Source organism: Ptychodera flava, chromosome 14 (genome assembly GCF_041260155.1).
Source record: "Ptychodera flava strain L36383 chromosome 14, AS_Pfla_20210202, whole genome shotgun sequence".
In the NCBI taxonomy this organism is placed as follows: Eukaryota; Metazoa; Hemichordata; class Enteropneusta; family Ptychoderidae; genus Ptychodera; species Ptychodera flava.
This window is the reverse complement of record NC_091941.1, coordinates 35,072,329-35,097,140: the sequence shown is the minus strand read 5'-3', so window position 1 is coordinate 35,097,140 and position 24,812 is coordinate 35,072,329. Positions and strand designations below refer to the sequence as shown.

General features: G+C 37.5%; 2 protein-coding genes across 34 annotated transcripts in view; one reads left to right on the top strand and one right to left on the bottom strand.

The window, feature by feature from the left end:
* The window catches only part of LOC139150282 (tubulin polyglutamylase TTLL5-like), a 58,984-nt gene extending 40,118 nt beyond the window's left edge, over positions 1-18,866 (top strand). For 14 of the 33 annotated variants that reach the window (XM_070722564.1, XM_070722562.1, XM_070722560.1 and 11 more), the window contains 11 exons: positions 347-493; positions 1,019-1,134; positions 1,501-1,703; positions 2,377-2,457; positions 4,282-4,482; positions 6,606-6,680; positions 8,295-9,055; positions 11,826-11,947; positions 12,158-12,273; positions 13,452-13,490; positions 16,238-16,457. In XM_070722564.1, the coding sequence (XP_070578665.1) occupies positions 347-493; positions 1,019-1,134; positions 1,501-1,703; positions 2,377-2,457; positions 4,282-4,482; positions 6,606-6,680; positions 8,295-9,055; positions 11,826-11,947; positions 12,158-12,273; positions 13,452-13,490; positions 16,238-16,269 (1,893 nt within the window). In that variant the 3' untranslated portion in view covers positions 16,270-16,457. Of the gene's footprint in view, positions 1-346; positions 494-1,018; positions 1,135-1,500; positions 1,704-2,376; positions 2,458-4,281; positions 4,483-6,605; positions 6,681-8,294; positions 9,056-11,825; positions 11,948-12,157; positions 12,274-13,451; positions 13,491-16,237 lie in introns of all 33 variants that reach the window. The other 19 variants (XM_070722563.1, XM_070722556.1, XM_070722575.1 and 16 more) reach the window with 16 other exon arrangements.
* A 647-nt stretch (positions 18,867-19,513) lies between these two features.
* LOC139150286 (transforming growth factor beta-2 proprotein-like) lies at positions 19,514-24,579 on the bottom strand. Its single transcript, XM_070722576.1, has 4 exons — positions 23,568-24,579; positions 21,986-22,291; positions 21,621-21,731; positions 19,514-21,193 (listed from the first exon to the last, which is right to left on the bottom strand). Exons 1-4 carry the CDS (start codon positions 23,935-23,937, stop codon positions 20,664-20,666), a joined length of 1,317 nt encoding a protein of 438 aa, XP_070578677.1. The 5' UTR covers positions 23,938-24,579; the 3' UTR covers positions 19,514-20,663.
* Between the last annotated feature and the right edge of the window lie 233 nt (positions 24,580-24,812).

The following is a 24,812-nucleotide window of genomic DNA, read 5'->3' as shown; positions in this document are numbered from 1 at the left end:
AATGTTTTGTGATCATATTTCTGAATGACTTAAAGCTATTTTATATATATATTATAGTGATTTCTATAAACCTTATTTTTTGAGGCAGTTTGATTTAGCAGAGCCAGTTACTTTGCTAATTTCGCTGAAAAAAGCATGTCTCCAGAAAGGGCATGTTTTACAATATTTTTCCTATCCATCTTGAGTCATGAGAACTTTCACCATGTTGTGCAACTTGGGTGTTGTGCTTGGGTTTTTACTCTGAATTTGCATAATTGCTGTGACAGAATCAATGTATCTGATGTGTCTGTATTCTGTGTGATCTTTGTGCCGTATCATTTCCAAAAAAAAAAACCACATACAACAGGATTTGGTGCTGAGGTTTCTCAAGAGAGCAGCTGGCAACTTGCAACAGCCTTTCAAGGTGATTGTACCAAGCAGAAAGCTTCCCATCAATGATAGAAGGAGGATATTAGCCAAACAGCTAGGAGATTTTGTACATATATATAGCAAGGTAAGATGTGAACGAGAAATATGTCATCCATGATCACATTTCACGTACAAGCTTTTGGTTTATTACATGCAGGGACTGTGCCCAAATGCCATAATTTCTTGACAATTTTTGAATTGTTAAAGGTTTTGATATCGCAGACTTTTAGGTGTTATTGTGTATTTTGTTTTTATCAATGAAAAATCACCATGCAAACTAATCTGCGACTGCCTCACTATAAAGGTTTCCCAGCAACTGTGAGACCAAATTTTTTGTTCACCCTGACAAAATGCTTCAAAGTAGTCATGAAAGCTATTCAACAAATTATATTTTAATCAGAAGTAGAACTATCCTTGGGAAGGGCATATCATAAAAAGTCACAAATTCAAAGAGCATGCCAAATTTTTCATTTTAACGGTAGACATATTAAAAATGTGTATTGTTTATTGTTGCCCGGCTATCAGTGGGCACCGCGGTGTACACTTCCTGAGATTAGTTGCAGACAGGGAAATAACAACGTGCTTTTATTTAATTTCTTGGGCGTTGTAGGAAACTGAACAACTCCAACAGAGAAGAAAACTTGAAAAGAAATATCTTGGCAGAGATGGAGATTTAGCCGATGGATTTGATGAAGACAAGTTTAGAGATTTCATCCATGTTGCTAGGTAAGCTGTAAGAATTGTAGATGTCAAATATCAGATCCTAACATATTCTAATAAATTTGATGAAAATCGAATTCATCGCATTTTGGTATTTTGATCATCAAATGTATCCTATCAGTGTTTCCTGTGAGATTTCATAATCTTGAAAAGTCATATATCTAAAAAAATACACAATATCCAATCTATTATTTGTAAACAGGGTCACTTGCTATATGGTTTCCATGTTGCACATGAGTGTACAATTGCTGTAAAAATAGATCATATCATGACTTTATCTGTGCATGCTGTGTATTCTGCCAACTCAGGGATGTATACTTGTTTACAGTCTTTGATAAAGTTGTTATCAACAAAACTTGTTTTATTCTTCAGTGAAAGTGAACTTGAAGAAGTGTTGACAGTGTACACAAAGATGAACAAGTCGGCCAGCATATTCCTTGGGACCAGCTCCAAGAGTGATGTGCGAGCCAATCCGTCCAATGCCACTCAGGGTCCTAACCAATCCCTCCTGCAGAGGAGAAGCAGTACTAGTGAAATCAACAAAGTGGGACTCTCAGAGAAGGAACTCGGTAAAGGTAAATATGTTCACAGAGGAGGAGGTTTGAGGTCATGATAAAGAAGTTGGTCATGAGTGTTCCATCTGCTGATTGTGATAAGATTAAAAGCAGTGTTAATGTTCAATAATACACCAGCCATGCTATAAAATTCCACAATGCTCTCTTTTAAATTGCTCTTTCTAATGGTAATCTATATAATGCACTGTCAGTAAGAGATTCACACTGCAAGCAAACTCTACTACAAGATTTTTTCTTACAAGTACAGTCAGCTTGTAGCTCATGTTACAACTATAAGAAATACTATTGAAAGTACTCACAATTGTCCAACTTCAAACTTAAGCATTATTTTATGAGATAATATATTCAAAAAAAGTTCTTTTGCGGTACTGTAGTTCATGGAATTCCAAATTGAAAGTAACTCAGAAAAGAATTTGAAATGATAAAACAACATGATTAGCCATCACACAATCTGTTTTGATGTATTGTTAATCATCATACTTGATATGAAAAACATCTGATTGGATAAGAAAATATACCCAAGTACAATATGCTTAAAATGATACAAACTATCACAGCTGAGGCATATCAGTGTGACAAGTAGACATACCAGTATACTGTAGTTTGGTATCACTCACATGGGTTCCATTTTGTTTGCCTTTCAAATGCACTTGCTCTATGATTTCACCTCCAGCAGACCTAGAGTTTAGGGAGCACATCCGACCCAAATCAGCCTTCATAATCAGGGACTACAAGCTGATAGACTGTCATTCAGGTACACAAAGTGTAAGATGCATGTAAAGATTGAAACGAAACACTATGGTTTCACAAATGCATGGTTATCTGTTTGATTTGAAATGCATGCAAACATAAAACTAACCATAGAAAACGATTATTTTAATCAGAATGGATCTCTACTGTTGAAGATAATTTTATGTGAGTGCACTAACCAAGATATCAAACTCCCAAGTCCCTCTCCCATATCTAGATTTCAGTTTATGTTTGCAACCCCTTCCTTGTTCAATAATGACATCAGATGTTATCCATTAGACCCTAAAAATTAAAATTACAATTGACAATATTATAGGAGAAATCAGGCACCAATTTATATAGACCCATTTATTAAAATGTCTAACCAATAAATATAGTATGGTGCTGTAGGTTTTTGGTGTAAAAATCCCTGTAAGTGCATGTTTTGTTCTTGTCGTTGCTGTTTATTATTGGTGTAATTTGGAGCTTTTTACATTGTTCTTTCCATTGCTCTGGTCTGATACGTCTTCTTTTCTATAAAAACACTATCAGCATTGCCTATTCTTGTGGTGACAGGTATGGACATTTTCAGTTCATTTGCTATCTTACTGCTGTCAATGAAAGATTTGGAGTGTTACTCTCTGCATGTCAATGTCTTTGTTCTTTGTGCATTCCATGGAATGTCATGAATGATAAAAAACAAACCGGTGTTGCTGTTCTTCAAATTTGATTTGGTTTGATGCAGTATGAGCAGTGACAGTGAAATGTCATTGGCCTCTCTTTTCAAGTTATTCAACTCTATTTTGAATCAGAGATCGAAATCTGTATGAGCTCCATTCCCAGAAAGCTGATGCATTTCATCTCTTCATGTTCGCCTTCAGTGTAGGATAGAGAAAATTGGACAGAGAGAAAGAATTGTGAGAGAAAAATGGACACTGTCGCATGTACACAGTGCTTCTTCCTCATCCCAGGCTACACTATATTTTGGCATAATTATATACACATTATAGATTTTGTTGAAAAAGAAAAAGTGTGTTAGATATACTTAAAATACGATACATACTTGCATGTTTCTTGTTTCATTTTTTGCGTGAAAATTATTTTTGTATCATCTATTTTTATGCAGTCATTACACTTGATTTTTTAGAATTATGTAAATTCAACAAATGTGAGTTTGTGAACAAGATTTGTTGCAGTGAAAATAACTTGAATTTCATATCTCATAGATTTGGGTCAGAAACTGACTGTGAAAGTTCACACAAAATAATAGTTATCTTAAAAATCTATTTTGTGTGTTACATATTTGTTTATAAGTCAAAGTATAGTATTTGAATGATTTTATTGTGATCATGAGAGGAAGTCACATGTACAAGTTACCTGCTTGTGAAATTATACTTGTACATACACCAGTTACCAGGTTTGGCATGACCAGATAAGTACATGTACGATACTATAAAGGAAAACAACAAATCTGTCTTTTCTATCTTCAGAAAAGCAAAGTTCACTTTGTAAAGATGGGACAGAAACCCTTGTTATTTAAAAAAACATGCAATGCTTTATTGGTTTTCAAGAAATGCAACTAACGACAGCTAACATGTGACAAAATTTATTCTGGTATTAAAAGTAAACAAAAGTAAACTTGTAACAAATTATGCAACTTTGACTGTTCACGATGATAACAAATTCAAGTTTTTGTGACTGTTCAATGATTCAAAGGGCAGATTGAAACTCTGTGTTACAAGGTCTACATCTGCAAAACTTGTCAATTAACTCTGATTGTTCTGGTCAAGGGGAGAAATCCTTGACAGTGAGATATAGCTACTAACCCAACCATGTGCTTACATTCTAGGTGATAGTAGTGGTAGTATGACACAGCCTGGTAAAGGCAAGACAACACCTGCTAACACCGCTGACATCGGTTACACACCGGTCTCCGTGGCTTATGCCAGTACGGCTAGCATCTACAGCACCAAAACTGCCAAAACCACCGTTCCACCACCTCCAACACGCTCCCGACCCTGCTCTGCCAAATCAACCCAGTCTAATACAGGTATTTGCCATCACAAGCCGCCCAGTTGCATATATGTTTTGTTTTTCTTGTTTTTTGTTTTATGTTTTGTCTAATGTAAGGCAAAAGGGGCACTGCACTATTTCTTTACTGTCCATTCACATCAACTTATTCACAATTTCATGGACAACTTCCATCGTCCCCCAAAATAAGTGAATACTGTCCTGTATATTGTATTTCATTTTAGCACATGAATATCAATGAACAGTTTATTTTGTTTATTTGCACTCTCACAACTGTAAATAAAGTTGATAAGTTTTCACATTTCATAATATTCAAACAATTCCATGCACAAACTGTCTTCATACCGGCTACATACCTACAAAATTAATGTCACTACACATCTATACATATAGATATTAAAAAATAGTTTTGTGATCGTCCATTCAAAATAGATTCTACGGCACATTCTGAAACCATACAAATGATGACATTAAAAGCAACCATGCTAAGTTCTGTGTCCATATGGTGACAATGATTCTGAGAATTTTGAACAATTTTATATGACGGCTGACAGCCTTGCGATAATATTCCAGAGGGTGAAATGACCAGTGACTGCGTGCCCTTCAATTGATTTATATTTTTCCCAGTCCAGAGTCAACACTAGGATTTCGTCCAGAAAAACAAAACTTATACATGATGTAATTGCATATAGAATGCATCTTCAATAGAACAAGTTCTATAGTCATACCTACATTCGAAAAAGCATTGTACAGAGGACTCCTCGAAAAAGTTTTTTTTATCATTTTCACATGTCTCAATCTTTTAACAAATTTACACTAATGGAAACAAAATACAATGGTAGAATGTGCATGATTAAGTCAAGTTCATTATTAATGGCCTTTACTCTGAAAACCAATCTGATGATAACTTGTCGACTGAAATATTACCCTATTAGCTAATGAATTGTTACCGAATATCTGAATGGCAGGGTGGCCCCACTGTTATTTTATTGTAAAACTTGAGTTGTGAAGTATAGATATGCCAAGAACGACATTCCTTTAGTGTACGCAGTCATACAGGTCAAAACAACAGTGATATACAGTCCTGTATGAAGAGGTATTGTTAATTGGGAAACTTTCATGTCTTAAATCATGTAATAATCAAAACCATGAGTATGATAATTTGCCATAGAATGACTTCATTATTAATTGCATAAGCTGTAAAATACAGTTGGTGAATTTAATGAGAGAGAGAGAGAGAGAGAGATGGGAGAGAGATGGGAGAGAGAGAGAGATGTATATTTGTAAATGATCAATCCAGTATGGTATTGAAAATACATGTATGTTTAAGCACAGGAGTAATGGACACATTGTACTAGAATGGAACAATTCATTTCATGTTTGTTCGCTGTGACTGTTTAAAAGTTTGAACATTCTCAAATAGCTTTCACTTCATGGGTATCTAGGGTGTACGGCGCTATCCTATAACAAAGTGACAGCTGGTTGTGTTTGTAATCTAGCTTGCAGCAGCTCTTTAGTTGGTGCCTTTTATTTTCCCCAGTAGATATTCCAGTATTTTGAAAAAAAACATGAGTAAATGAAAATAAGAGGAAATAACAATGGAATTTCTGTCTAAACATTAGGTGGGTCATATTATTGAAATAGGAAACGACAAAAACATGATAGCTTGAAACTCTGATGAATTCCCTCCCACCTTTAAAGGAATTTCAGCTTAGGAGATGCTAACCTCCGTGGGAGGCGTCTGCATTTCAGTCATAGAAATGCTTGGTAACAGACCTTTGAACTATTGACCCCTTGACTTGTCACCTGATTTAACCCTTTCGCCACAAGATATAGGTGCAATCATATTGTTTACAATGGGTGTGCATGCCTATGTGATCAGTGGTTCAATTTGAAAAATGTTGAATATTTTATTCACAAAGCAGTACAACGCCCACTCACACATAAAAGGCATCAACATAGGTGATAAAATAATAGCAAGATGCATGGCTGACAAAGTAAAACAGCACCATCAACTGAAATAAAGCTGTCCAAGTTAATAGCAAATTACACTTTTCTCTCGTAATGATTTTGCAACTTTCTCAACCTGTCATGTTCTGGTTTTTTTTATTCTTTAACCTTGTGTGACCACCTTTATCACAGGTTTCAGTCATAAGGGCTTCAGTCGACCCAGCTCTGCTGTTACAGTGTACAGAGATAACTCTGGTGGAGAAATAGGTACAAAGACATACTCGCAAATACTAAGCACTTTTTTTACTAAAAACAGCAACGGAAAGTGGTGTTAATGGGACTGACTACATTTCTTAGTATATTCAATCTCTCTTTTCCCTTTTTAACCCTTTGAAATTTTGATTTCCTATCAGCAGTTTATCTCCCTGCTTTGATATGTAATGTAGCTGCTGGCAGTGTTTAAGGATTTTTCTCTGTATTTTTCTACCAATTGCCAGTTTCCTTTCCCTAACACTAATCCCAGTTTGTTTGTTTTGTAGTTGTGTTTTTATTACGACAGAGCTGATGTGATGTTAGCCTGTAAACTTTGTAGTTACTTTTTGAGAGAGGGATGTTGCTCTCTTTTGACTGCGGTTCTTTTTGACTTTGTTGTTCTTGACCCTCACGTCAAATGCTTAGCTTACTAACTCTTCATGTAATAACCTAACTAATCATGTTACAACCCTACCCACTCATCCATACTTTCATCCAAAGAAAAACCTTGTCATTGAATTACGAGTTTATCAGCAAGTGCATCCAAGTGCTCCCATATACATGTGTCATTGACATGTCTCAGTGACCATGCAACCTTGCACTAGTAATGCTGGTCTTCCCTTGAATGCCAGAGTCATGAAATGGTATTGTCCTTTCGTCTTTGTCGCTGGCCGTACCATGTAGCTTGGAGGCGCAGGAGATTATAATACTGAAACCAGTCATTCATAGAGATTATTTGTAGTTTGTGGATTACAATATGAAACACAACATTTCTTGATAGCACTTTATTTGTAATATTGCATTTATTTGTCATCAAATTCCAGTCATTCATCCACACAAGGGCACTTTCCACCCGGAGGCCGACCATGAATTTTGTAGAGCAAAATAAAATTTAGACATTTTCCCACAGTTCACATCACTCCATCATGACCTATTGGCGATACCTAAAAAGGCACGACTACCTTACAGCTTACAAAATTATGACTAAAATTCTAAATGCACCAAATACTAAACAACAGCTCTTTTGTCATGAGCGTCAATTTGTAAAACTGTATGACCATATGTGTTTATCCATTAAAAGCCTGCTTGTATTGTAAAAACTTAATGTCGTCATTGAAAATGAAGAGTTTGCATTATAATTGTTTGAGGCAAAGCGCTTAATGTTTCATGTATTTTAATTTCTTCACTGTATTTAATGTGTTTGAGTTGCTGTGGTAGATGAAAAGATACAAGGATGTTAATGAACTTGTGGATTTCATAAAGATAATTTTAACTTTACCATCATTTATAACTCTAATAGTTGGATGACAGGATCAATAGAATGATAAAGACTGTTCAAAGGAGTGATGAAATAAAGAAATTTATGGTGTGTTTTGTGTTATTTGTTGTGTTGCTATTGTTATCCTCACTGATTTCGACAAATTGATGAGCTTTGGATGCACTTGCCGTATTCTCTTGTGTTTTTGTTGTCATTACTGGAAAGGGTTACCCATTCCATACGCTATCATTTGTCATTCACGCATTGCAATACATCTCAGGATTTACCATGCTCTCGTATTTATTTTGTTGGTGATTTGCATGTATCACACCCATCATGCTTGGTGTTGTATGTTCCCTTTCCTTGAACAGCTGCAAGGCATTTCTCTGAGAGTAGCGAACAGGCTATTCAGGAGGCCCTGCACAGGTTGGCTCGACGCCAGGCCGCCCGGCAGTATTCAGCGTCAAGTCTGCAGAACCAGAACCTGGTGACCCAACAGTACCTAGGCCAGTACTCAGGCAGCACCAGCAGCCTTGCCGACTCCACCACCTGCCCCGGAAGCCTCTCGGCGTCCCGAAGCACCTCCAGCATGAGCCAGAGGCCGCGGACTCACAGCTGGGAGGGAATGCAGAGCCACAGTACTACCAATGTCCAGGGAACGTATCCGACGACGGCGCAGAACTACATCTCCAGACAGGTGATGTCTCAAGAGCAGATCTCCCAGACCCAGTCCCAACTGCACGACTTGGCCAAGATGAGCCAAGAGCGGATGAAGCAGCAACAGCCAGCACAAAATGAGGTGAGAAGGCCTAGTGTAAGCGAGCGGAGTGCCCCGTCTAGCGCCACCACCACCCATAGCGGATCAAACCACAGTTACACCAAAGAGGGTGCCGAGCTGGCCCCCAGTGACCTAGCCAAAGCCTATAACACAGTGATAGGAGTGGCTCCACAGAATAACTACCAGCCTTCACCCGGTAGTTATCAGTTACAGTATGCCCTACAACAACAGCTGCAAGCACAGCAACAGTCTAGGCCTTCCACCTCACAGCTACTTGTACAGTCTAGACCGGCCACAGCAGAAAAACCTCAGGAGGTACTTAATGATCATACTAGAGCTAAACACCAGGCTAAGGTGGGTGGAAGCTGGTGTGTGGAAGCTTAAAGTTAAACACTAAAACAATTATAAAACACTAAACAGTAATTGCTTCGTAAAGTATTTGTCATGACTAAAGGTTGAATAAGGATGAACAGTAACATTTCTCATACCAGCACTAATCTATCTACAGTTTAACTGATAACTTTGAATTTCCCACTCTCTAAACATTGTGTCCATATAGTGTACCTCCTTTGTCAAACTCTTTACTTTCCCGGTTTTCCTGTATGCTGTTTTAGTCTTGATATGGTCACAACTAAAGTGACTCCAATGCTTCATAATATATCCTGCATTTCACACACTATAACACAGGAAACCTTGGATATGGTAATTTGCAGTAACTGTTCATGCATTAAATGAATAAATAGCTGCATCATTAGATAAAAGTAGTGTAATATTAGAAACAGCTTCCACAATACGCCAGTGCACAGTCATTATAATGCAGCTGCCATGGCTGAAGTCATGAAAATTTCTGTCAAAGCATTCGGTGTACCTTTTTATCACTGGGTGTGCCATGAACACTATTGCTCGGCCAGCACCACACGCATGTCCACCCCTGCAACCCAAGAATGTTTTTACCAGACACCCTCATAGGCGTTGCAAGCCATTGCAGTCAATGCAGACTAGTGACTTGTGAGCTCACCAAGGGAGGAAACAAAGAGAATGGTATAAGTTGAAGTTGATTAATACCTACTAACCAATGCCAAGTTCACTGATTGCAAAGGATTTGTTGTCGTAGTGTCACTTTGTAGTATGATTGCCTGATGTGTCCAAGCACAAGAGCTATCTATATGTCTCATGCACACAAATGTGAACCCATTCTTTCCGCCACAACACACAGTGTCACCACAGCACCACAATACCCATGAATGGTGACTGGCAATCTTGACCTCATATTGACCTCATATTCAACCTTTGGAGAGTTGAACTCATTGCCAAACTATGTGAAGTATTGTTGATATGAAAAGCAAAATAATCTAAAGTTTCACAAAGACACGGTTGCCATCTCATGACATTGCTTTGATACACCCGTTTCATAAGTGTTTCACTCCTTCTGAAAGGAGTGCTATAGTGGTGTCATCTTGCATATCCAAAATACATGATTTTGTCGTTCATAATACTGGTACAGTATCTGAACAAACAAGCTGTTTCTTTTGCATGTTATATATGAAATTTATTCAGTATAAGATTCTGAAATGTCTAAGAATCAGAGCCTGTTTACTTTCATTCTAGCTTGTCCCATGGCAAAATCGTAGTTCTTCAGTTTGTGACAAAGAAACAATCTTACAAGTCACGATAATTAATTTTCTGATCGGAGTATCAAATTCTCTTAAAGGTAGGAGAATCAATCCCAGGGATCAAGTTTGTTCTAGTCTGTAAGAGGATTATGAAGGTGTCATAGCCTTTTGTTTTCCATTGAAATTGTAATCTAGTAACTTAAGTAAATTTCCTGGCAAGACAACCTGACACCTGAACCATGCTTTTAAACATGCTGAAAGATATGAAGTAAAAATATGACCAAATCTACATTGGCTCCACTGAAGGAAATTATCATTATTTCGATTCTAGTATAAGTCCAGTAAAGAAACTGTGTTGTACTGTTTAAAGTGACAGTGAGTCCATATTTCTGTGTCATAAATTGCATTGTACAAAAAACGCAAAGAAAAAATAGTTAACAGACCTTTAATAGTGTCAAAAGATGGCCACTGTGTACCATACTCCATTACTGTTTGATTTGTGTATTTGAATATTTTATATGTTATTACATGTGCTTGGATTACTCAGAATTGAATGCTGTAATTTATTTGAACTATCTTAGAGCTTACTACACAGTTGACACAGAGTTGAAAATTTTGTCTGTATTAATATCCACTCTTTGCAGCCATTGGATACTATTACTATCTGATATCACAATAAGTGTTTTTTCCCTTCACACTGGGTAGAAAGTTTTCATCATATCAAATACTTTTTGTATATCAATGTTTCTTATTCTCGAAAAAAGCTGCACAAATTTATGTAGTGGAATAAACTAGGTACAGTATCAGTGTGTAGAAGATCGCACACAGGAATACTGTATAGGTAGTAAATCAGGCAGCATCTGAGGATATGGTTTCCATTTCACTCTGTCTGTCAGCTTGTGGTAAGCTCTGAAACAAATCATTGATTGTTTTGAATTGTTATTTTTTTATTCTATCGTGTTTGGATTATGATGTGGACAGACCTTGACTTCTCAAATTCCAATTTTCAAAGCATTTATGGCTGCAGTACTTCACTTGTGATGTGTCACATCAAGAGACCAATTGCATTACATGTGGCAAACAAGTAATGGTCCATATGCCATGCAAAAGTCCTAAAGATATAATTTGTCATGGTCCATCAATACTTGTCGACATTCTAATGTTTTCATGAATAAAAGTATCATGATTTATAGCAAACAGATATTGTAAACTTGATACATAAAATTTGTATATTTGGGAGAAAACCCATCCATCCTACCATCCATGAACACTTTTAAGACATCTGGATACATCTATACTTCAACTCTCTGGGTTCCCAGGGTAAAGGTCTGACCTCATCATGAAAAGAAAAATGATTTGCTTAGTGATAGATTTCAGTTTTACTTATGTACATCAATGCAGTCAGAGAAGATGGCACCATTCTATTAGGTAAATAACATTAGACATAACCCTGTGTGAAAACACCAATGTAATGACTATTGGTATTGACATAAACGGTCTTTCTCATGTAGATTGCTCAAGCGCACACCAATATGTCACAGCAGTTTGCATCTCAACAGCAGAACGTCCTGGTACCAAAACCACCGATACCTACATCCACTAGGAAACCTATTAGTGTACAGAGGATGGCCAGGTAGGAATGTAACACCATCTCTGCCCACAATTATTTAATTACTGTGGTAGATTTCAGATGTGACCCTTGGTATTTGTATATTGGTTTGTATCAATGTCATTTTTACACAAAACACACTGTACTCAATCTTCTGCAGAAATCATTCCATTGTTTTTCAAAATACCAATTTAGTCTCATGTCCCTTACATGGCACGGTGTGATCTGTTCCAGGACCACACACTTAGACAATGGCTATGCAAATGACAGGGATTTCTACAGCAGTGTCAGGTACAACACATCCACCGGAACAACCAAGCCAGTGCAAAATGTTGGATACTCAAGTACAGGTAAATATTGCCATGTCAAACACACTGTAAGGCAAAGGAACTGTTGTATGGAAATATCGTCAAGTGTGAGTGAATAATGTGCATTTTTACAATGAAAAGAGAAGTAAAATGTTATGGAATAGCATTGTGCTAAGAAAAGGTGGTGATTGTAAATTCATCAATTGTATAAAGATAGATAGGGTCAGCATGATGTGAATGGATGCACTTTGTTGACAGAAAAATGTAAAAAAATGGAAGGGGAAGAAACATTGTATATAATTCAGTATTAATATCTGATATTAGTTATGAAGGTGTTAATAAGAGGTGATACACAATTATGAGGAGAACATGGGTGCATCAATTGATCGTGAAAAGTATTGTGAAAAAATGTAGTAACTGCACAGCACTGTTCTGTGAATCTTGTCACAGTATTATTAGCTAATTTAAACTCAAAGATTTCAATGCACAGTACTAAAGTTAAGCTTAATAGTTTGCCAGGTTTCTTACCTTATTGCTCACCCACTTTGCCACATAAGAGTTTGAGTGTTTGACTTTAATCAGTTGTAGAAATATGCAATGTTTAAAACCTTCAATCAACCCTATTGACAAAATCAACTTCAGTTTTAAAATTCAGCTACAAAGTTGTTGGTAATTAGTGATCAGTACAAAAAAAATCAGTGAATAATAACCAACTAATGGAAATTTAGAAGATATAGAATATAAATTGCCGACTTCAGGCAGAAAAATCAGAACTTTGAGTTCCCTTAGCAGATGAGATTTTGCTTAGAGTGAAAACCAAGTGAGCATGAGGTGTATGTAACAAGAGGGCAGTATTCCATCTAGATTGAAAGTAGAGTGGTTGAAGCAAGAGTACTGTTGTGAGAACAATGAATGTTCCAGTCAGAATTCAATGTTTTAAGGAAGGAAGACAAAATAGATAAATGTAAGTAACTGCACATGGATATTTCTAATCCAGTTTGGGGCTCAGGTTGAAGACAAGTGTGTTGATGAATTCTACACTAGACTGTCAAAGGATAAAAGGAATGAACAAACAGCTTGATATAAACAGCCTGTTAACCCTGTGGATATGTAGCAACATCGATCTGCCCTTTTCCCAGGGAACCAACTTTTTATTTTCACTTTGTTTTGTTTTGCATCAAATTAAAACCATACTTGGTCAAACTTATCTTGTTTGGCAGGTCATTATCTAACAAGATTGGCTAACCAATGGAAAGGAGGTATACCCACTTACAGACAACAGTTTTTCTCTGTAATGTTTGAAATAACTAGAATGCTGTGAAAATATTTTGTCCTGTTGTGTGTCTGTGAACTTTCTATTAGTTAGCACCTTTCAGTAGTAACGGTCACTTCTGTACGAGTAAACGTCACTTTGTGCAGTTCTGTTAAAATCTTATTTCTCATTAGCACACATTTCACGAATTATTTATTCTTGAGTTGCCTGATGTAGTGTTTCCATACAATCTCTCCACTCTAACCCCCCATATCACTTTACATCTCCATGCTTTTTTGCAAGCATGGATTGTTAATCCAAGCTAGCATCAACAAAGCCAGCAAGTCAAGCATTACTCTACGGAATAGACAGAAGCAAACCAACATCATCCCTAGTAATGTAGAAAACATTATGACAAACCTGAGATCGCCCAATTTCCTATTCCTCTGGCGTCAATCATTGAACCCTGTCTCCCTGATCACTTCATGATCCTAGAATTGCATTTGACATCATCATATGATATGTACCATATAAAGTGAAAGCCATTTAAAAGCCTCAAGTCCTCAACCAAATATGATTACAAAACTTGGGGCCGCAGACACTATTATGACAGGTAGTATTACAGAATGTCTGCTTGGTATGCGCCAAATGTATGTGTCTGCGTGTGTCTGTATGCAGTGTGTGGCCATGGCTGTCTGTGTGCTTGTGTCTCCATGTGCTGTGTAAGCCTTCAATATCATGATGTCATATGAGAGAAAATGCACATCTAAGCATCACATAACAAGCTCAACGTAGTAGTTTGATGCCTGTTTTAGTACCGGTATATTGCACTATCCACACATTTGTGTCCACATGAAGTGACATTGCTAACATTTTGTACACAATCACACTTACATTAGTGTTATGCAAATCACTACCCTATGCAGATTATGGAATTTCCAAAAGTGGACAAAAACTTCAAAATTTGAATTTTACAAAATGGAAACAGTGTCTACAGCCCCACCAGGCACTGTATCCACAAACTTTTGTGATCCTTATTACCTGTGGAGGTGAATCAGACAGATATTGACACAATTTTGGTGTCTTGTCATTCAAATTACTGATGTTGTAACATGTAGAGAAAATCAAAGTTACTTTTAATCACTTGAGACAAACTTTTACTCAATTATCCAAAAGTCACACAGAAATTGATGTTTGGATAGTTGTGGTTCCACTGTATTCATAACATAAAATGTATAAGGCGTGCTGCAAGTAAAACTTCAAGGCTATAACATGTAAACTTTGTTTGCTCTCTTGTGTGGGAATTGCTGTGTTGTCTGACTAGAAGTAGTAATAGGTACATTTATGTAAATTTTAAATGTAAAATCCTGAACACAGTTACTCTGCTATAATGTTTCTGTACATGATTTAGGTATGACTGCTGATAAATTGCTGCAAAATACAAAAATTTTCACTTTTTCTCGCTTTTTCTGTTAGAAGTGAAATATTTCCTTCATGTGAAAATTCATACCGTAACTGCTAAGACAATCCTTTGTCTGTAGGTGTAAGCAGACATGGCTAAGCACTTCATATAAATTCTTGAGTCGCAACATTTTTGTTGACAGCCTTGTTGTAAATAGTAACAGCCAAGTACCCTAGTTGAGTTGAAATTCATTCTGTATCGGAGCATTGTCTCAAGGTAGAATGTACATTTGGGACAGATGTTCAGACATCAATTTTTCAATACTTTACTGGGCTACCACTTTCTATCAACATATGGATGGCGACCATTTTGAATTTCAAATATCGGATTATATTAGGTATTTGTTTCTCAAGTCTCAAACTTTGCACTGTGAGCCCTGATTTTATTTTCTTGAATTGGCAAGAGAGTGGTTGAATGTTTCATTGAGGAAAGTTTCATCAAAAGTTTAAGTCTTTCACTTTTGAGGCTCACATTACCTTGACATGGCCATAAGTCCATTTGATTAATAGTCATCTGAGTGTGTGTTGTTTGGTCACTTGATGCTACCATTATCTGGTCATTCTATGTGCACAGTTTCCTATGTCATAGACTACACTATCGCTATAGTTACAGTGCATTGTTTCTAGCTTTTTCACCTTTGTATCACCAAGAAATCTCTGCACTCAAGATTTCTGAAATATCACACATACATGTAGCATTGGTGGGTAAGACATATTGAAGAAAAAATTATAGTATGCCTGTTAACAGATTATTATTTGGTGGTGATGAATGTGTACAGGCTTGCAGTCACGTTTACGGAAAGATTTGTCTTGCAAGTAACGTTAACGTTACACATGCCATTATAAGCAGTCTCTCGTCCTTGGCCAGACATCCTTTACTGTGCAATGTTGATAAACCAGATGCATTACAAAATCCAGCTTGATCTGATCTAAGCAGTGCCTGTGAACAAGCAAAATCAATATGAATGCCCTGATTTCCCTTCATTTGATAATTCGTGAATTTTCTGTGGATAACTTTGTCAGGAGATAGCTTTCTTAACTTCCTCCAGTGCAATAATATCAGATGTTATAAATTTATCCAAGATATTTGATTTTAATAGCCATGATATAAGAATTCAAAGAAAGTCAGTGTATGATCATATCTTATTTTTACTGATGCAGCCCTCTCAAACTTTCAGCTGCTTTCAGTAAGTGTAACAGAGCAGATTTAAAAATTATCTTCACGGCTCATTACTTGTCCCTTTTTGGCTATATTGTAAGGAATACTGACTGACCCCACTTTGTTATCTCCAGGTGGCTATTCAACGTCCACATCAAAATACTAGAACAGGGTCACAACTTCAAGGTCAAGGTGGACTCTGAGATATTTAAATTGTGCTCACGAAAGAAGATACCAGGAAGATGGCAGGAGAGACATGTTTTCAGAGACTGAATACAGAATAAGATGAATACAGACCAAGATGCTATATTCTTCACTTTAGGATTTGATTTTCATCAATGTTAATGCATTGGGAGCAAATCTTTTTCATGACATTCCTACTGCACACTGACAGTGACAGTTTTCAATTCAAGGCTAGCTATTTTAATCTGTTTTCACCAATATTTCAGAGAATTGGCTTTTGCTTTCAAGAAGTGCAGTCATTTGTGGTGACAGGCTTCGTCTGTTGTCATAGTTGAAATCACATCCATTAGACAATGGTTTGGTCAATTTGCATACATATATAAAGTGCCTTCTAACTGTATCGTGTAATCCCCACGAACGGTACGGTAACCTGAAGCGTAGACACTCACATTCACAATAGAAAAGCTTTTTTGTCTGGTATCCATGTCTGGAGTGGGTCCTTAGCCTCTAGAAGAGCTACGCCACTTGAGCTCAGAAACAGTATGCATTCACAGAAATGTCAGACATACTACAATGAGCTTTACTGCATCCTTTGAAAACATTCTTGACATTTCCTATGCTTTCAGCAATTCCAAGCTGACAAGAATAGACTTGGATGTAAATTTCCGTCAAACTTTTGGACCAACATTTTTTATTCCCCAAGAAGCTATATATCATCATACAAAGAACAATTGTTGAAAAAATGTCTCCAAAGTATTGGGGTGTTTTTAGGGTATGAAGTGTAATGAATTCCATAGGTGTACGGCTGAATCATATTTCAGTGCCTGGATTGTGGAATTCAGTGAAAGACAATACCGTAATGGTGTATTGCTTTGAAAACAGACACTGAGATATCAGGGAATGCTGTTAGTAGTTTACCCCAACTTGAAACAGTGTAACAATTTCTGGACACATCTCGTAACTTACAATTTTGCAGGGGGGTAGTCTTGAATTCACTTGCTTAGAATGTTAAATATTGAAAGTTTTTTAGGTCAGACTTACGTGTAATTAGTATTGGAACGGTTTTACAAGACATTGACGTACTTAGAACAAAAATGATTTTGTGAAAATTCTCAAAGAACTTACAGACAACTGTTGTATTTTTTCTTGGTGTCATATTTTGTAAAAAAGACTGCCTGTGCCATGGAAAATAGTTTTGTATATAAGAATTAGTTCTTACATTGTGAATGCAGGCATGTGTAAATAGAGTTTATATGTCATCACTCTGTTCAAATGCATGGAATAGTTTATAGCAACGATTACTTAAACATTTTTTGCAGCAGATGTGTTTTTGTGTATTGTTTGTATAGTCACACACAAATGACCCACCCAAGTTTAAAGTTATCTTTGAAATCCTTATTGGGCCATTGTTGCTATTCTGATGTGTTACATAGAGTTTTTACATGATAAACAGTTTCTAAAAGTACCTTTATGTACATGTTTTCAGTAAAGCTATAAAATTGAAGTTTTCATGATAATGTAAACAAAGAAGAGGGTTAGCATGGTAGATTCCCACATTGATTATATTACAGACCTTGTCAACACGCCTTGTCACACACACCAGCTTGTTGTCCTGTCACAGCTCTCAACTGCTTTCTGACTCCAATAAATGATAAAACTGATGGATCCCTATGTGTCTGGTAGAGTTTGCACTCACAAGGTTATGTTGCACATCCAAATCACTTGTATAGGTCTGCTACTAGTACTACAACTTTTAATGGATGCGCAATGATATTTGTCGTCAAACACCCCCTACCTATCTTTCCACCTACATGAATTGTAAAAATCTCTCTAACTGGTTTCTACTTTTTTCCCAGAAACACCATTGTAAATTGTAAACCTAGTCTGATGCAGAACAGACTAATATGTCTTTCAGTGGCAATGCATATCGTTAGGCAAATTTAGGAAAGAATTTGATAATTACACCAAAATCGAAATAGTCAGTTGGTAACGTAGGAATGGATTAGTACATAGATAAGGCCAGGGCTATTTCAGGAGTATGGAGAAAGAAACAGAGATCAAGGGAATGTACAAATTTTGCTACTACAAAGGGTAAATCCAACTTTTCCATGATATTCAAAGAACATCTTGATGGAACAGGTCTTGCCAAAGATATTGTGCGCAGGCATTTATAATGCTACATTATTCACATAATGTGTGCACTTAACAGACGCACACACACACACACCCACACACAATTATGCACTTCATACACATGCACTCACACAATTACAAACATAAGCGCTACATCAACATGCTAACATGTTATAGTTAATGTACTTGTATTTTTTACTTTGAAATGTTTTAGTCTGAGTAACAGTTTGCAAGTTGATGCTGTTATTTTTACTCCAATGGTACTTGATAAGGTTTACAGATACAATGAGGTTTCATCTGACCCTTCTTGACATGTAATTTTTTTTTTGTATAAATTGTAAAATCAAAGGGTCAATGAAAATGTGATCTCAGGGGGGTGGGGGTGGGGGGATGAGGTGAAAGTGAAATATCATTTTTAATCAATAAACTTGTTCTTACAAAATCTAACCTGCATATTTTCACTTTTTTTCGATTGTAGATGATGTGCATGTGCCAGTATGTGTACAGTAGTCTGATAAGTTACCACAGTGTTTGAAATTTTATTCCTATCCATTTCAAATTTCAAGGCTTATAGTATTGTGTCTTTCATAGGTAAATTCATTGGTAACCCACTTGGCAGCAGCACTTTTATATGAAAATACACAACACCCCCAAGTTGTACATCCAGTGTTCTTTTTGTTGATGTTGGAGGACATAGATACATTAGGAGCAAGGAAATCATGTGGTCAGAGTCTACGACCATCTCATGTTTTGCTAGGACGTGTGACTTTTTCCAATGTGACTGATCCAATGGGGAACTGTTGTATATCAAAGCACTTGTGAAGCATGCAATGTGTGCAGGACTAGCAAACTAAGCTGCAAGACTAGCTAACTGGAGTGGAGGATTGAGTATAACAAGACTGCAAAATCAGCAAACGAAAAAGCAGTACTAGCAAACTAGACTGCAGGACTAACAAAGTGAACAGCAGAGTTGTGGACCACCAAATACTGATTGAGTGTTTCCATCCCTTGGTAAATGATTTGAAGAACCCAAGCAGTATTAAAAAGGCATTTAGCATTTATTTTAATTATGACACTGAAACACAAACAATAAATAATTTTTGAACATTTTTATTTAAAATTCCCTCTGCTTATTACGGCACTTGAATGCTTAGAAAAAAAGGGAAAAAATCTGCCATATACAAAAATTGTCGTGAAAACCAACAAAGAAATATACCAAATAATTACTACAGTACACTTTGAACTGAGATTTAACATGCTCCTAGCATGAATCAATGTCGTACAGCAAAAGTTACAAAAATTCATCATTAAATTAAATAGAAAAATGCTCCCAAACATTGCCACAGATACACGTGGTAAACTTGGAAGTGAGATTTAACATGCACTTAGCATGATAATTGTTTACAACAAAGTTACAGTCGGAAAGTCTTCAACAACTTTTTGACGTAGAATTGATACTGATTGTACATTGCATGTCAAGATTCAGATTCGCATACATTAGAGGAAGCTTGATGCCTTAAAGTACTACTGTTGTCACATCCATGCATTTGCGACCTACTTATTTATAGACAAAGCTTCTTCAACTTTCTGTTGAGGCCATGGCTACAAAATTTAATGTTACACTCCTTTATTGTAAAGAGCATGTCATTGTAACTTTGGGTCCTATATTCTTGAAAATTTGGTACATGCTAGTGGGTTGTGGGGATCCAATATATGACCTGTGGCAGTGCCGTCCATGGTTGCCTTCACAAAGATGGACAGCTGTCAGAAAGAAACCTAACAGTGTTATACATTGTTAGTAAGTCAGCCTACGACTATCATTGGTACTATTCAAATTGTACAACCCTGGTGGAAAACTAAATTCCCCTCCGTGTTTCATTGGTGAAAAGTCTGACTGAAATGCGATGAAAATTGGGTGGGGAAGCGCTATTATAATACAACAATATAATAAATTTAGATTAGGTAACATTCTGTCAGGCAGCCTTAGATAATGGAACAAGCTTTAAATGTTGAAAAGGGTCTTCCTTGACATGCACTTTCCTGGAATACCTATGACCTAAACTTGATATCATTCTTGACTCTGAAATTCACTATAAATATACTGAATACATTTTGCAGAAAACGCATCAGAGAAAGCAAATCACCAATGTAGACAAACTATTTTACAAGTGTTATCATTTACATCACCCACAACATTTGTTCTTGGCCATTGGTGTGATGACAGTACTGTTGATAGAGATTACTTTAGCTGCACTTGCAGGAAGCCAGAACCATGTTGGTCAGCTGGGAAATCTTTGGTTTTCTAGACTCGTAATATAAAATGGTCAATGATTCCAGGTCCTTGGGTACGCAGCAAGGAGCTGGTGAGGCATTGGGGTTTAGAGTTTTGTACAAACTGATAATATTGGTGTGCTGGCTGTCCTCACCAGTCCACAGGTAGGGACATGATCCCCCGCAGTAGTTAGCATGATATCCTTTAGGGGCATGGATCCAATCCCAGCCAAGGTCCTTTTTGAAATCGATGTAGAGTTGTCTGAGACAGCAGTTTGTCTGCGAAGGTTGTGCAAAGCAGTAACTGGCATCCAAACTCCGCCTTTTGCGCCGGTTGTCGTTCTCAATGGCTGACGTTCTCTCTGCTTTCGATGAAACCAGCATGTGGGCCTTCTTGCCAACAAGACTTTCCTCCGGTGGAACATCACCTCTGCCAGGGCGATATTCTTCATCTTCCTCTCTTGGGGGAAGTGTTGTGGGTGCTTCACCACCCATATCAATCCCTGTGTGAGAGAAATTGAAGTGTTGTATAAGGCACCATAAAAGTCCAACAATTTTGACATTTTGAAGTTTGATAAACAATGCCAAGCTCATGCCAGAAGTCACAGATGAAGTGTTGCACCGAGACAACACATCTTTCATGTACTGTTGTCAATGTCCACAATCACCATTGATAACAATGGGTTTGAGCCAAACTATTGTACTGCACGGGTTAATCAGCATAACGATAACTTTTTACAAAAGTCAAACATTCAGCATGAAGTCCAATAGCACCCTATGGGTCACCTGCATAGGACACAGCAAATCAAAATGATTGATACAAACCATACCTGGTAGTAATATCTCTATTTTTGAACCACAAATATTATACTTAATATTATGTACTTGGGAAAAAAAGGGAAAATAGAGTAAAACAGAGGATTCAATTACCTGCAATGATGAGCTGAAGAGGATCCACATCAGCATGTACAAGATCACTTGTATCCACATCAAATTTAAATCCAGGGCAGTGGACAGTCAGCTCAACTCCTAAATTTGAAGCTGAAGAGAAAAAAGTTCAACTTTTAAACAAAGCAGTGAGAAACACCTATTAGTGAAATGATAGGAGGCTTACAGGAGGATATTATTTTATCAATTTTTCCCAGGTTTTTTGTTTCTTTAGTCTTTTTTACGTTTACAGAAAAATCTATGTTCATTGTATCAGTCAACAAACCTTGGGACTCATATCCACTTTCAAGTCAAACAAAAGTAATGTAAAATTTGGCCAATAGGTTGAATTACCCATGACATCATACCTGGGTTTATCATCCATTCTTTGACTTGAGCTGTTACATCAAATGACAGCCACCCTCCATGCATTGGATTCAGAACTCTACTATGAAGGAAGCGTCTCTCTGGCACATAAGACCCGCGGTTTGGGGGCAGCATCTGATGAAGCTCAACCCTCTGTGATAAGGTGGTGGGGTCGAGGTTGGGCAGTTGATACATGCGGATTTCAGCTCCTATAACTGAACTTGTGTCAATGTTGTCCAATGGCTCTAGGTCAAACTTTAGAAACACGCTGTAGCCGGCCATTTGTTTAGGTGTAGAGTACGGATCAGCTGAAAGTAACAAAAATTGTGTTAATGAGTTGAAAAAAGCGAAAAGTTCGAACAGCAGGCCATAAGCGGCTGTCGACAGTACAGTTTTACTCACTGGGATAAACTTTCCTAAATTTTGTTGGTCACACCTCTAGGGGGCGCACTTTCAGTGTAACTGGACGCGGCCTTTCCGGAGTCATGGTGAACCTGTCATCGATAGTCCATTTGCGGCAACTTTAACCACATAAAAGTACATGGTGCGTGAGAAAGCGGAAAAATACAGCCGACGGAAACCTAACGGACGGATCTAGTGACGCCCCATTGTGGTTAAAAAGTTGATTAGGATACGGCAGAAATATTCACAATATCTTCCGATTGAAGATGGAATTGATCTTCGCGTAATGGAGACTTGACTGGATATTAAATTAAAACCTGTATCTCGAATGGATCTTGCAGAGGTTTGTTTTACGTGTAGCATGGAGGTAGTAGAGACACATGCGTGTAGATAAGAGAAGATGAATGGAAACCCATCCCATTGTGTTTGATAGGAAACAACAAGTGTTTATCATCGTCATAGCAAAAGGTAACGCATCACAGGGAAACAATAACTTATAAGTTAGGGAAACGCATAACAGATAATCTCACTGATACAAATTCGCGCTCAATTTACTTTAAATTCCTAAAATATGTCTATGCACCCCGGTTTGTTAGCTTGCATTGCAATGCAATAGTATGCAATACATCAACTTGCAAGAAAGCGTAAAAAAGTTCATAAAAAAGAAAGGTTATGGAACTAGGCGGTGCTAGGCGTTGTAGAATCTGTGGAAGTTGATGTCGGACCTAAATAATCACGCTATAGTTAAATACTATACATAAACTTTAGACCGGTTTATATGATACTTATTAATGATACTTTTTCTGACATTTCTTCAACCCTCTGTGTGTATTCTATGACATTCTCACGGTACATCACAATCACGGTGACATGGAATTTGAGATGGCTATATCGGATTTTCCTGAACAGTTCAGGGTGCTTCTTGCGGCAGAAACGCGAGAGGAGCGAAAACTTTATCCTGGGGACAAATTTGAAACATCTGGAAGACCTTTGAAGGGTCCAAGGATAACATTACGATAAAGCTCTCAGCTGAACGAATAACTTTATACTGGAAACAGATGTGCTGTTTTGAACCGCTCAACATTTCTGGTGGAATTTCATGTACTGAAGTTTGATACTCGCACATGATATTTTTTTACATCAAAAATTCGTGGAGATATGCACAGGCAGATTTGGATTTACCTTCAAGAGGCCAGTTTTCCTCTGATTCGCATCTTGTAACTTCGTTTGCATAGTAGTCGTCCTCGTTGTCCTTTTTCTTGCACTCGTCCTTTTGGTCCCTCGTCTGCTGTTTGAGTAAGGACAATGTATGATTGTACAGGGCCAGGACTTCGTCTGGCACAGTCTCCGGGCCTTCATCTTCTGGCGGCTTGTCCAGCCCGAGCTTACTGAGAATTTGTCCCCGTATGGCGTTGATACGCTTGGCTTTATATTCATCGAAGTCTAAATTGCAATGAGAAGGTTGTGTGGGAAGAACCTGGGCACACAGAAGGCCGCACAGAGAAATGAAAACTGAAATAATAAGTATTGAAGTCCTGAAGTGTAACGCCATGTTGTCAACGTAGAATGTTTGCGACAGCCAATGTAAATGAAACGGGTCCTTGACACAATCGTTGATTCGTGGTCGTAGCCAAGGGTTTTCAGCTTATACACAATCCCCAAGTCGGCAAAGTTTATATATAGTCTTGTGCGATGTATTTTGAGAACACTCCTTCACACGTCTGAATTTCGAAGTGGGAGTTGTTAAGACTTCCTTGACGTAAAGAGGGTACACAAAACTCGGTGGAAGGTAGTGAACGCCACCATCTTTCATGACTACATCTAATGTGTCGACGGTGGTGATGTAATCAACAGAGATAAAGGAAAGACTATTGCGTAAGTGATTGTGAATGATACATAAGAAAAAGGTCGCAATTTAATTTTACAGGGGTTCTTAGCCTCTGTTCCATACATGGAAGTGGACTTTGCAAACTGCCCATCTTACGCAGAGCCCACCGGCCACTGTACGATAATGGATTATGCCGAGACGACGCAATCTTAAAGTTTCCAAACGATGACACCGGCTGACTGTCGGATATCGTTTTGCTATATATGGTTGCTGTCAATAAACATATACGTCAAATTCGCTCCAAGCACGGAAACTAACCGCCGTGGGGATGATGCTGTCAAAGTTTTGATGTATATTGGCAGGTCACTTGTTGACGCGATGGCTTCCACCTCGACGTGCCAAAGGCAATAGTAAGCTTAATTTTTTCAAGTAATGATGGGCGTATACAGTTTCGGCAAATGAAGTTCCGTACACCACGCTCGAGAAGTATTATATCATGGAGTTACTGCTGGTAGCTCCATGATTATATGATAATTTGGATGACAAAGCGTGTAGATCTGGACATTGCTTCCTTCATTGTTGGTAGTTTCCGGTCATCA